The sequence below is a fragment of the Stylophora pistillata genome, chromosome 2, assembly GCF_964205215.1.
Source record: "Stylophora pistillata chromosome 2, jaStyPist1.2, whole genome shotgun sequence".
NCBI lineage: Eukaryota > Metazoa > Cnidaria > Anthozoa > Scleractinia > Pocilloporidae > Stylophora > Stylophora pistillata.
Genome location: NC_142520.1, coordinates 41,863,689 through 41,876,922, shown reverse-complemented (window position 1 = coordinate 41,876,922; position 13,234 = coordinate 41,863,689). Strand labels below are relative to the sequence as shown.

The following is a 13,234-nucleotide window of genomic DNA, read 5'->3' as shown; positions in this document are numbered from 1 at the left end:
TAATAAAATATCTTTAGCTCTACAGCTCTCATGAAAATTAATTCATTCTATGCAAAGCCTAACCTGGTTGTAATGAAAGAATCTTAACGTTTGCGAAATAAAAAGGGTTATTTTTTTCTCCTAGGCAAGTTTTTTTCCTTTTAATTTTTTAGTTGTGTCTATTGTGTTTTGAAGTTTTAATTTTTTCAAAGAATAGTGATTGTAATAAAAAAAAGGGTTGCTTTGGTGTGGTGTGAAAATGAGTCAATGAACGTCTCAGCGTGATATTTTTTATTTCATTCACTCGCCTCTTGCAAAACTAAACTAGACGGTCGTCGTCAATCGCACGAAAAGCATCTTCTCAATTCATAGATTTCGTCTCAATGTTTTCAGGTACGTTCATGGTGGTGGAATTCAATTGTGGTCCGCCCCTAACAGGCTACTTTGTTAGTTAACTTGAAGATTCAACACGCTATTCCCTTTTCAAAAAAGAATATATCCCTTTTTTCCCTCATGGAAATGCGAACCATTTTTTTCGGAAATGCTTATTTGGTCATTTCTTTATGTTAATTTGTTCGTGACTATAACAAATCTTAAGCATAAATTGCCGCTGTCATTCCATTTTGTTAATCAATTGTGTGAATACAGACCGACCTTACACTCTGCTCAGTGCCACTGTCATCGTTATCCATCAACGGTATCCTGTTGTTACTATTGTTAGTGCTATTGTTGACATTCACCCCCTGGTATTGCACTTGATTTTCTTTGGATCATGATTAGTAGTTGGGAACAGACCCTTATAAAAAACTAATGAACGCCTCTTTATGTAAATCGTCATTGCTGAGCGATAATAAAGAGGTACAGATAGAAATTCCCTGGATATAAGGTACGAATTTAAGATCCCCCTGGTTGTAAGGAAAGCATTTACGAATTCAACGCCTGATATTGCTCTTTATTTTCGGAAAGAACCCTGAAGAGTTTTGGAATAGTCAGTTCAGTTTTGAAAGAGTACTAAAATGACTTCAACAGGGCCATCGATCTGTTCGACAATATTTCATCTGATTGTTCGAATGTCTCTTCTTTTAGTTCAAGAGAAATGAATATTTCATTTAGTTTTAGGTTCAATCTGGTCATCTTTTAAGTGTTCATTTCTTTCTCCTTTAATGCACTTACAACAGGCCAAGGTAAATATATCAACGCGTCGAGATATTAGTCTCGATCGCTTGGTCCACCGGACTGCACTTATTTACACAGTATCTGAAAGATACTCATATCTGGGTTACATATTAGTTCGAAAAATAGCTCCCCCTTAACAAAAAGATTTGGAGAACCTTAGTACACGGGTGTTTCACAAGCGAAATGCGAGGGAAAGGCAAATTCATCTGCCTTTTTCTCTGGGCAAAAGTTTTCAGTTTTAGAATTAGACTAGAGTTAATGCCAAGTAAATTGATTGTGGCAAACGCCAGGGAAAGCACTCTACATCGGTTTTTGTTTGAGTTTAGAGATGGTGCAAGTTTTTTACTAACTTATCAGTCACATAGAATGTATATATGAAGTTCATATATTTTGAACTGCGGTATTAGATACGTATGATGCACGATCCTCGCAGTAGAGAGCGCTATCTATGCAATAGCGAAAATCAGACCTGAAAAAAATCAGGCCTGTACGGGATTCGAACCACTGACCTCTGCGATACTAGTGCAGCGCTCTACCAATTGAGCTAACAAGCCAACTGGGAGCAGGCCGTTAAGTTGATTGGTAATAAACCGTGATGAAAAATCAAATAGAATGAATATATGAAGTTCATATATTTTGAACTGCGTTATTAGATACGTATGATGCACGATCCTCCCAGTAGAGAGCGCTATCTATGCAATAGCGAAAATCAGACCACAGTTTATCTGACTTGTTTAATCTCATTTGATCTCGAAATAGAGGAACTTAGGGTATATGACTACATTGACTCATGTCTCACTCTATTGAAGTAAATGAAATGACATGCCCCTCGTAGAATTTGATTTGCACTTTCTATTAAAAAAATCTTTTATTCTGACGCCACGAATGTTTTCAAAAGAGCTCTTATTGTGACGAGTAATTATAGTTCCATTTATCATTGTTATTTCTGCAGTACCTGTGGATCGCACATATGATAATGAATTAGATGCCAACTAAAGATAGATAGATCTCTTTCGCTATTGAAGTTAGCAATCTAAAGGTGACCTCAAAGTCTTTTTTTTAAATACTGACAATTTAGAGTAGAAAGCTTCCTAGTGCACAGGATAAAAATTAAAAATAAGACACAATAATTTTTTTTCGCATTAAGAAACAAAAGGAAAAGTCTATGTGGGTAAGATCTTTTTTTTTTTTTTTTATTCATTTATTTTTTTGTTCGAAAATCAACTTCTTCTACGTTGCTCATCCTCTAACTTAGAGTATGCATCTTTGGACCGAGAGGCCGATAGGTAAATAAACCTCGCACCAATAATGGAGCTACGTTATTTTCTGCCTTTAAAAGCACACACAACCCACAATTCCTCTATTCGCTCCGACGAAGGGCTAACGCTCGAAACGTCAGCTTTTGTAATCGTTACGGTGGCCAATTTACCATTTGAACTTTGTTGATATATCCAAATTATTTCGTTACTCCCACCGACGCAGCCCCAAACAGTTTCTTTAGAAACTATCAGCCTTTAGTCATTGGTAAATAAACCTGTTTGGTTTGGTAGAAAAAACTGAGAACGAGGCGAGCTAGAAACGAAGTCCAGTGAGGTTCTTTTGATTTCAGGTTTTTCGTTTTACAATTTTAACGATAAGTTTGACATATTTCTAAAAGACTTGTGAAAGATCTTAATATATTGATCTCTGAAAATATAATGATTGCAGGGGGCTTTTCTCATTTGACTGTGCAAATAGACCCCAAGGGCTCCAGTTGCGTCAATGCATTAGCATGACATCTTAGTCTTTACCAGCATTTGAATACAGAATAGCTGGAGATATAATCTGTTTGGCTACTGTCTCCGCTTCATTTTTTTTCTGAAATTTCTAGCCTTCTTAGAAATGAATGATCCCCACCCATCTGACTAAATTCCAAATACAGGTTTATCTACTGAATTTTCGCCGTAGTCCTTGGTCGATCGGTCTACGGCCAGTAAAATTCGGAGAAACCTTGGCAGATAACTTGGCGCGAATTTCACAAGACAGCAAACGTCGAAATTCTGCTTTGAACGAGTTGTTCATTCCAGCATAAATGAATACATTAGTAGAGCTGCTTAGGAAGACTAGTGCAGTGTGAATTAGAAAAAATTCTCTGGGCAAAGATGGAAAAGCACTAAAGCGCATAACCAAAGCGAGAATCCATGCGGGTATCCAACACATTCCGAATCCTAACACTACCACGAACAGAGATTTTGAAATTTTGATCTCTTGGGCGGTGATGTGAGCGTCGCGAATTCTCGACTGTAAATTTGGGGCTACTTCGAGATTGTGGTTCTTAATGGTCCTAAACACCTTGACGTAACAGAATGTCGCCAAACTGAATGGAAAAACAAGAAAGAAGAATACAACAATGCAATAATGAACTATCATGCCTTCCTCACTCGCGTGAGTCACATGGCAGGTGGCATACTCGGGAACAAATTCAAAATTTTGCAATCCAGTCAAGCCTGGTATGGCGATATACGAGGCTATAATGATACAAAACGTCCCCAGTAATATGCGAGATTTAAATCTCGAAAATAAAGTATTGTATCTGTTTGTATGGACAATTCTCATGTATCTGTTGAAGGCTGTGAGTCCCATGATTGAAGTGGAAGTAAATAGTCCAAAATTGACCAGAAACGCTTGTATGTTGCAGTAGAAATTTCCAAACGGCCATTTTCTTGTTACGAGGACGCCAGCAGTAAACGGCATCACGAACATGGCTGAAAGCAAGTCGGTTAGTGCCAATCCGATAATGTAGATGTTAGTCGTGGTTCGCAAGCGAGGGTTTTTATAAACAGCTAAACACACTAAAAGATTCCCGTTTAGCGATATGAAGTTCATGAGAAGACAAACGCTGGTTTCGGCGATTGTAACTGTTGGACCAAGATCAGCCATTTTGGAACTTGTGTCATTTTGCATGTTGTTCGTTCTGTATGCAGTGCTCATGCTTTTGACCGACAACAACTGAACGATTACAGTTTTTGGATTTTGTCGGTGCTTCGGTCAGCCAAAGTGAGAATATCAATGTTGCAACCTGTCTCGTCAAGACGAGGATTCAGTCTTCGTGAGCTCAAATTACCGTTTTCATTTTAAATTTAGGTACCAGTTAGCGTTTCTTCTGCTAAAAGGTAGCTTATGTGAAAGGCATAATTGTTGGGGTGAACGCTGTTCTTCAAGAAAACTTTGAAGCAAAACTTTCCACTATCATTCTAGCCAACTTGCTCAGTTATCTTTTCACTCTTGCACATAACCGCAGCAACTCTACATTGATTAAAAATTTATATATAGTTTGTCTTTCTCTGTATGTCCAGAACACAGGTGCCGACGAGAAGCTTTCTCACACTTTGACAGCATGTCCACTTGTAAATGGAAAACGAGATGACAAAAGGGTCACTTTGACAGAAGCGCCATTACAAATTGCCGACGTAATATTGTTAGAAATGAAGCACTAATTAGAGAATGCCATACGGCTTCACCTCTTTGTCAATTTGATCGTTATCACGCAAATATAGACTGTAAATATTTTAAATTTAATAGACGGCGAATTTTTCGTATTTATTCAGCGACTGACGTGAACAACAAAGACAGATTAGCCACTAACTAAAAAGAACATAAATTACATTGTGTTCCCTTTTGACGTAACCTCCAGATGTTGGTTCATTTGCGAGTATAGTTTTTTTAAAGGATTTTTATTGCAAGGGAAAGGAAATCAACAAAGATGATAATAAATGAGAACTAAATTAATTTAGCACTTTTAGTCAAGCTAAGCGATCTGGATGTAAGGTCATTTTATCCATCAAGCAAATGACCAAAACAATTGTTAATTTTCAGAGCGACCTTCCCTTTGCAATAACAACAAAATTAATATTGCGCTAGTAGATAGGTACTTACAATAGTTTTAGGAATTCTATCTTCTTTGTTGTCACCTCTCTAGGCTACGTCTATCCTTAATTTAAAAGTTAATGAAAACAATTAATTTTGACAGCTACCTTTGAAGTAGATCGGCAAACAAAAATTGAGGAGGAACCAAAACAAGAACACGTAAACTACTTCTTTAAAACCAATTAGAGACAACCTCGGAATTTATCTCGGCAGGTTAGACAAAGTGGAACGACATCTTGTGTCAACTAAATAAAGCCGATAAAAATCGAGAGCGAATCTTCTAATTTTCTTCATTTCCCATCACTATCGAGCAGTCTTTACGTAAAAGCTACAATAGCGTTTGCACCTGCCCAGAAAAACTCATGATTTGCACTTAAAAAATCAGTAGAACTTAGCATCTTGACAAACGAGAAAAAAAAATATAATGATCTGTTATAGAAATGTCATAAGAATATCTCTCACGGGAAATATTTGGCTTTTCCATCCTTCTATTTTTTAACAGCATAAATTCTCAGATTTGCCATGTGGGATACGCTCCTGTCACTTCAAGGGCACTGACAGTCAGGAAAGAGCTATTATATTGTATAACCAGAGTTCCCTCTATTAACTCTGGTATAACGAATTAAAAAACACAATGCATATGAACCTACTAAATTACTAACGAGAGAAACACTTAACAATTGTAATTTGGGGGTCTAGTTTCCTTCGATAAGAGAAACCCACGTCAGTTCAGTATTTCTTAGTGAAAGGATCCGATTGGTTCGCCCACGAAGGTTAATTGCGAGAACTAGCAAAAAAACATAATGTATATGTTCCCACTAATTTACAAGCGAGGGAAAACTTTAAAATGTAAAAAACATAATTGGGGAGGCTAGTTTTCTTCCATAAGAGGAACCCACGTCAGTTCAATAATTGTTAGACCAAGGATCCGATTAGTTCGCCCACGAAGGTTCATTGTGACAACTAGTGAAGTTAATAAAACTTTTAATTCATTCTTAAAAGAAGAGATTGAGAATCCGTTCTAGAAATGATAGGATTATTGCAAAGTAATAGTATTGTAACCACGTTTTTTACAAACTAACTGTGCAGCATCATAAAATTGACAAGGCCAAAGAGTACTTTACAAAAGTTTCGCGAACATCGATCGTGATCTGTTAATTTCTCTCTCGTTAATAGCAATGGTCTGATCGTCCGTGTAAGAGTAATCCTCATAATGGAGTATTGTCGATGATAGCATCCGGTGTTACAAGAGCGTTAGAGGAGGTCATTATGTGAGCACATATTTTCAAAACAACAAATCCTGTCTTCGAAAGGGAAAACTTTTTCCGCTCCGGCCCAACCCAACTCAGTTAATAAGCATTTTATCATATAACCTCTGTATCTTCTTCTCCTTGATATGTACTCGTAAGAGTTGCATCTCGCTGAGCCAAACACAGGGTCTGCAGCCTCTCCCGGCCTTGCTTGCCCCATCACCTTCGACCCTAATACGAGGATTTTTGTATTATGTGTTCATATGAAGCGCATGCAGGCCTTGCTGCCAGTGGCCACTAGGGGCCGTTTTGTGATTTTGGCCACTAGTGGCCGTTTAGCGATTTTGTCCACTAGTGGCTATTTGGCAATTTTCGCTTCTAGTGGCCGTCTGCCGATTTTGTCCACTAGTGGTCGTTTTGTGATTTTGGCCACTAGTGGCCGTAATTTGGCAATTTTGTCCACTTGTGGCCGTTTGACGATTTTTTTCAGTAGTAGCCGTTTGGTGATTTTGTCCACTAGTGGTCGTTTTGCGATTATGGCCACTAGTGGCCATAATTTGGCAATTTTGGCCACTTGTGGCCGTTTGGCGATTTTTTTCACTAGTGGCCGTTTGATGATTATGTCCACTAGTGGCCGTTTGCCGATTTTGTCCACTAGTGGTCGTTTCGCGATTTTGGCCACTAGTGGCCGTAATTTGGCAATTTTGTCCACTTGTTTGGCGATTTTTTCCACTAGTGGCCGTTTGGTGATTTTATCCACTAGTGGCCGTTTAGCGATTTTGTCCACTAGTGGCCATTTGGCGATTTTTTCCACTAGTGGCCGTTTGCCGATTTTGTCCACCAGTGGTCGTTTTGTGATTTTGGCCACTAGTGGCCGTAATTTGCCAATTTTGTCCACTTGTGGCCGTTTGCCGATTTTGTCCACTGGGAGCCGTGTGCCGATTTATTCCACTAGTGGTCGTTTTGCGATTTTGGCCACTAGTGGCCGTAATTTGGCAATTTTGGACACTTGTGGCCGTTTGGCGATTTTTTCCACTAGTGGCCGTTTGGCGATTTTGTCCACTAGTGGCCGTTTGGCGATTTTTTCCACTAGTGGCCGTTTGGTGATTTTGTTCACTAGTGGCCGGTTAGCGACTTTGGCCAATAGTGGCCTTCTGGCGGTTTTGTCCACTAGTGGCCGTTTGGCGGTTTTGTCCACTAGTGGCCGTTTGGTGATTTTTTCCACTAGCGACCGTTTGGTGACTTTGTCCATTAGTTGCTGTTTGGCGATTTTGTCCCCACTAGTTGCCGTTTGGTGATTTTGTCCACTATTGGCCTTTTGGCGATTTTGTCCATTAATGGCAGTTTTGCGATTTTGGCCACCAGTGGCCGTTTGGTGATTTTGGCCACTAGTGGCCGTTTGGCAATTTTGTCCACTAGTGGCCGTTTGATCACTTTATCCACTAGTGGCCGTTAGACGATTTTGGCCACTAGTGGCCGTTTGGCGATTTTGTCGACTAGTGGCTATGAGGCGATTTCGTCCACTAGTAGCCGTTAGGCGATTTTGTCCACTAGTGGCCGTTTGGCTATTTTTTCCACTTGTGGCCGTTTTGCCATCAGTGGCCACTAGTGGCCGTTTGGTGATTTTATCCACTAGTGACCGTTTGGCGATTTTGGCCAGTTGTGGCCGTTTTCCGATTTTGTCCAATAGTGGACAAAAGTGGCCGTTTGGTGATTTTGGCTAAGGTGGCCGTTTGGTGATTTTGTCCAATAGTAGGCATATGGCACTTTTGTCCACTTGTGGCCGTTTGGTAATTTTTTTTTACTAGAGGCCCTTTGGCGATTTTGTCCACTAATTGCCGTTTGGTGATTTTATCCACTAGTGGCCGCTTGGAAGTTTGGCCAATAGTGGCCGTTAGGCGATTTTGTCCACTAGTAGCCGTTTGATGATTTTATTCACTCGTGTCCGTTTGGCGATTTTGGCCAATAGTGGCCGTTAGGCGATTTTGGCCACTAGTGGCCGTTAGGCGATTTTGTCCACTAGTAGCCGTTTGATGATTTTATCCACTCGTGTCCGTTTGGCGATTTTGTCCATTAGTGGCCGTTTGATGATTTTGTCCACTAGTGGCCGTTTGGCGATTTTGTCTATTAGTGGCTATTTGCCGATTTTGTCCACTAGTGGCCGTTTGATGTTTTTGTCCACTATTTCCCGTTTTGCGATTTAGGCTACTAGTGGCCGTTTGGTGATTTTGGCCACCAGGGGCCGTTTGGCGATTTTGTCGACTAGTGGCTGTTAGGCGATTTCGTCCACTAGTGGCCGTTAGGCGACTTTGTCCACTAGTGGCCGTTTGGCTATTTTTTCCACTTGTGGCCGTTTTGCGATTAGTGGCCACTAGTGGCCGTTTGGCGATTTTGTCCACTAGTGTCCGTTTGGTAATTTTGTTCCCTTGTGGTCCTTTGGCGATTTTGTCCACTAGTGGCCGTTTGGTGATTTTGGCCGATTGTGGCGTTTCGCGATTTTGTCCACTAGTGGCCGTTTGGCGATGTTGTCCTCTAGTAGCCGTTTGGTGATTTTATCCACTAGTGTCTGTTTGGCGACTTTTTCCATTAGTGGCTTTTTGGCGATTTTGTCTACTCATGGCCGCTTGGTGATTTTGTCCACCAGTGGCCTTATGGCAATTTTGTCCACTAGTGGATGTTTGGCGATTTTGGCCACTAGTGGCCGTTTGATGATTTTGTCCATTAGTGGCTATTTGGCGATTTTGTCCACTAGTGGCCGTTTGATGATTTTGTCCACTATTGCACGTTTTGCGATTTAGGCTACTAGTGGCCGTTTGGTGATTCTGGCCACTATTGGCTGTTTGGTGATTTTGTCCCTTAGTGGCCGATTGGCGATTTTGGCCAATAGTGGCCGTTTGGTGATTTTGGCTACTAGTGGCCGTTTGGTGACTTTGGCCACTAGTGGCCGCTTGGTGATTTTGGCCACTAGTGGTCGTTTGGGAATTTTGGCCACTAGTGGCCGTTTTGTGATTTTGGCCACTAGTAGCCGTTTGGTGATTTTGGCCACTAGTGGCCGTAATTTGGCAATTTTGTCAAATTGTGGCTGTTTTTCGATTTTGTCCACTAGTAGCCGTTTGGTGATTTTGGCCACTAGTAGCCGTTTGTTGATTTTGGCCACTAGTGGCCGTTTGGTGATTTTGGCCGCTAGCATCCTCGGAGACTGAGGGGCAGCTCTGAGTCGATTTCAAGTTTGGGGGGAAGACCCCCTGGGACATTGTGTTACAAGACGAGTTCCAAACGGTCGTAGTCGTCCTGGCATCTAAATGGTGCGAGAAAATCTTTGTGTTTTTCTGCCCAATCAGAGTGAAGTGTGGTTTAGAGTCCTTTCGTGTATTACGCATCTTTCTGTGCGCGCCAAAATCTAATCTCCTTCGGCTAGTTGTTTAGGTAAGGTTCAAGATTTTTTCTTGCGATAATGAAAATTTTTCAGATCGTTGTCGAGTATGCTCTTCCGTTTTTATCACCATTAAGAGAAAAAGAAATTTTAGTGGCGAGTTCATGAAAATATTTTGAAGAAGTTTTGAATCAAAAGGTCCTTCCAGACGATGGTCTTCGGCGTGCAGTTTGGGACACTCGTTGCTATAGAATTGAAACATCATGGAAACGTAATTGTAACAAAGAGGCATCGATACAAATTTCCCGTGGACAGAGTATCCAAACAAGAAAATCGAACTGTTGCTGTTTCCCAGTTTCTACTAGAGGAACATTTGTCAAGGTATATGCAATACAACCTATGTTGAAAAAAAAAAAAGAAAAGCTAAGCGTGGAAGCTTTTGTTTATTAGATGTGGGTAGATGACCCTGTACTAAGCTGACAATTACAATAAAGAAAACCCGTCCTTTCCATCCAATATTTCTTGGTCTTTGGCTTTGTTTTCCCCAATGAAAGCAGCATCGATTCCCAATGATCTAAGGTATTTAACTTGGTCTTCAACAATCCACAAAAAAATGTGAAATGACAATGACCAAGGGACTAGAAGAGAATCCGTGGCCTTTCGAGCTCAAGAATTTTGAACACTCTAGGCCGCAGTTGAAAGATTAAACTCCTTCCAAACCCTGTCGGTAACTGTCCGATAACATCTCTCCTTCCCACGATTTTCTCGATAATACGTTTTGTTCAGATTTCAATCCGTTGACCGAAAAGACAGCTAAGCTTTCTCTAATCGCTTGCTGGAGGTCGTCCACGAACTTAACGTTCTCTGCAACCTTGGCCATATTGCGAAAGACTTTACTACAAAGCGAAGATTAGACTTTGGCTCGCACATAAAGCTACATAAGCGTAAACCCGCTTGACATACCTGCGTGGCCCGTGCGACGAAGAAACTTTACGGGATTGGCAAAGTTTCAGTAACAGCAAACTGTACAAAAAATCTAGAAAGATTTCAGCTTATACCTCGTCTAACGTTTAAAGCGAGATATTTACGCCTGCAACCATTATGTTTTATACGAGCCTCGCAAACTTTTAAACACGTTCTCTTGTGATACCTGCGAAAGTATTCAGTATAATTTCCGGTAAGATTTTTGCGGACTTTTCATCTCGAGCAGAGCTCCGTCTCACGGCCCAAACAAACATGGCGAGCAACTAAGCTTCTTGTCCATCTCCGTGTTAAAACACACGAAAGGACACTTCACTCCGACTGCGACCGTTTGGATCTAGTCTTGTAAGACAATGTCCCCAGGGGCTCTTCCGCCCAAGCTTGAAATAGACTCACAGTCCCTAGGTCTCCGAGGATGGGTCACTAGCGAAGTAGAGGAAGAAAAATTTTAAGGGGATATTAACGGATTTTTTAAAATCAATCAGTGTACAGTAGACTGCAATGAGGATTGAAACTTAGATATTCGGAATGAAAGGGTTAAATAACTACACGGTTTGAGCTGTGACCAGGGTTTTCAGAAAAGTGTAAGGAAAACTTTTTACTGTTTGCCTTCGGAGTTTTTATGGAAATAATAAATGAGCAAGAACACAGAGGTGTCACTGGGCAGCAAGGCGGAGTTAAGGTAAGGAAAGGGAGGAGAGGGTGGAATGTGAAGTTAAAAAAAAGGGAGGGGGTGCAAAGTGGAGTTAAGGTGAACAAAGTGAGGGGAGTACAAAGTGGAGTAAAGGCAAAGGGAGGGGAGAGTGCAAAGTGAAGTTAGGGTAAATAAAGGGAGGGGAGGGTGCAGAGTGGAGTTAATGTAAGCAAAGGGAGGGGAGGGTGCTATGTGAAGTTAAGGCAAAGGGAGGGTAGGGTGGAAGGTGGAGTTAAGTAGAGCAAAGGAAGGGATGGGTATAAGGTAGAATTAAGGTAAGCAAAGGGATGGGAGGGTGCAAGATGAAGTTAAGGCCAGCAAAAGGAGGGGAGGGTGTTTGTATGAGGCAGTCAGTTCTGTCGTCTCTCTCAATCATTATGATTATATATTCTGCATAATGCTCACTGTTTTGTCTTTCCTCTAGGCATTGATCTCCCTTGCTGCCCAAAACACAGAGAAAGGATCAGACTTTGCAGCGCAATCCGTGTCTAAAATTGCTATCACTATTAACCCGGAAGTCGCATTTTCTGGATAAAGAGTAAGGAATATAGTTGATGAGTTTTGCCTTCCCGACTGCACGTCCATTATCGTGAAAATTGCCCCACCCATTTAACAATAATAAGAGCTTTACGGGAACGCATTTATTTCTAACTCAAGGCTGATAATTTTAATGAGTGATTTATTTCGTTTCTTGACAGTCTTTCGGCTTGGTTCGTCCTCTTCTGAGGTTACTGCATCCATCGAAAACGGTGAGACATTTTCTTCCTTGATTTAAACATGTTATATTCTTGGAAACTTTTTAACGATTTCTTATTTATGTAATTTTGTTTACCTCGCAGGCCTTGCAACAGTTTGAGTCTCTCATGGCTCTGACAAATCTGGCGCAAATGAACGACGAGATTAGGTAAGAAAAGAAAGAAATAAAACCTCGATTGTTTAAAAGTAGTAACTCTCTTTCTCCATTGCATGGGAATTAGTCGAGCAACAAAGGGATGACAGTACTATTCCGCCCCAAAATGTATTGTTATGTTAGGGGGACTGCGAACATATCATCACATTTTACACAATGACTAATTGTCCTTGGTGCTGTAACATATGCACTAGACAATATTGGTTTTAAATGTAAAATGTAGATTGGCCAACTCAGTTGTTAAAACCAATATTACTTTATTACTCCCACTAACGCAACACCCCAGTTTCTTTAGAAACTCACCCCTTTATACACTAGATAGTTACTCAGTTTGCATTACAGAAGTTTTTTGCAACGAAGGTTTTATAGGTGAGTGGCGGTTGCGTTGTATGATCAAAGTTCACAGTTTGATAGCCACAGGGCAGGAATACCTATGAATGTATGTCACTGAAAGGTACCATGCCCCAGAAACCAACAAGAACTTCCATCGAGGAACACAAGATTCACTTATCGCGAAACAACTGCAACACTTATAGAGTTCGCAAGAGCACTTTTGCTCGGAGGAAAGGATGCCTAGCGACTGGGATTTTCCGGCTCTTTATCGCAACACGATCATATCGTAGCGTAGCCTTTCCCTAGCCCCACGAACACCTTCAAAAGTAGCTGCTGCTGCATTGATTTTGTCACTAGCTTTTCTGTTTGTGAATGTAGGCGGCATATTGTGAAAGAGCAAGGCATTTCTCTGATCGAAAGTCTGATGTTTGATGAACATGATCTGGTCAAAAGAGCCGCAACTGAGTGCATGTGTAACATGGTGCTCTGTGAAGAGGTAGGAGGTGAAACTGAGAATAGAAAATGGCTGAGTAGATTTCGACGAACTTTATCCAGTATGTAGTCCTTTGTCGTAACATCTAACCGAACTCCAACTAACCGAACTCCAACGTAGTTCCGTAGCAGTGCTTAAG

At 40.9% G+C, this 13,234-nt stretch overlaps 1 protein-coding gene and 1 long non-coding RNA gene across 2 annotated transcripts; one reads left to right on the top strand and one right to left on the bottom strand.

Moving 5' to 3' along the window:
- Positions 1-2,334: 2,334 nt before the first annotated feature.
- LOC111328150 (melatonin receptor type 1A-like) lies at positions 2,335-4,615 on the bottom strand. The gene has a single exon (XM_022932530.2). It carries the CDS (start codon positions 4,123-4,125, stop codon positions 3,079-3,081), a length of 1,047 nt encoding a protein of 348 aa, XP_022788265.2. The 5' UTR covers positions 4,126-4,615; the 3' UTR covers positions 2,335-3,078.
- Positions 4,616-11,704: 7,089 nt separating this feature from the next.
- LOC148739589 (uncharacterized) lies at positions 11,705-12,301 on the top strand. The gene is made up of 3 exons (XR_015996074.1): positions 11,705-11,897; positions 12,058-12,108; positions 12,199-12,301. It is a non-coding gene; the product is annotated as an uncharacterized LOC148739589 (long non-coding RNA).
- Positions 12,302-13,234: the final 933 nt, after the last annotated feature.

Bases quoted from the DNA above. Each gene is read 5' to 3' on its own strand.
- LOC111328150 (XM_022932530.2), bottom strand. From the start codon at position 4,125: ATGAGCACTGCATACAGAACGAACAACATGCAAAATGACACAAGTTCC.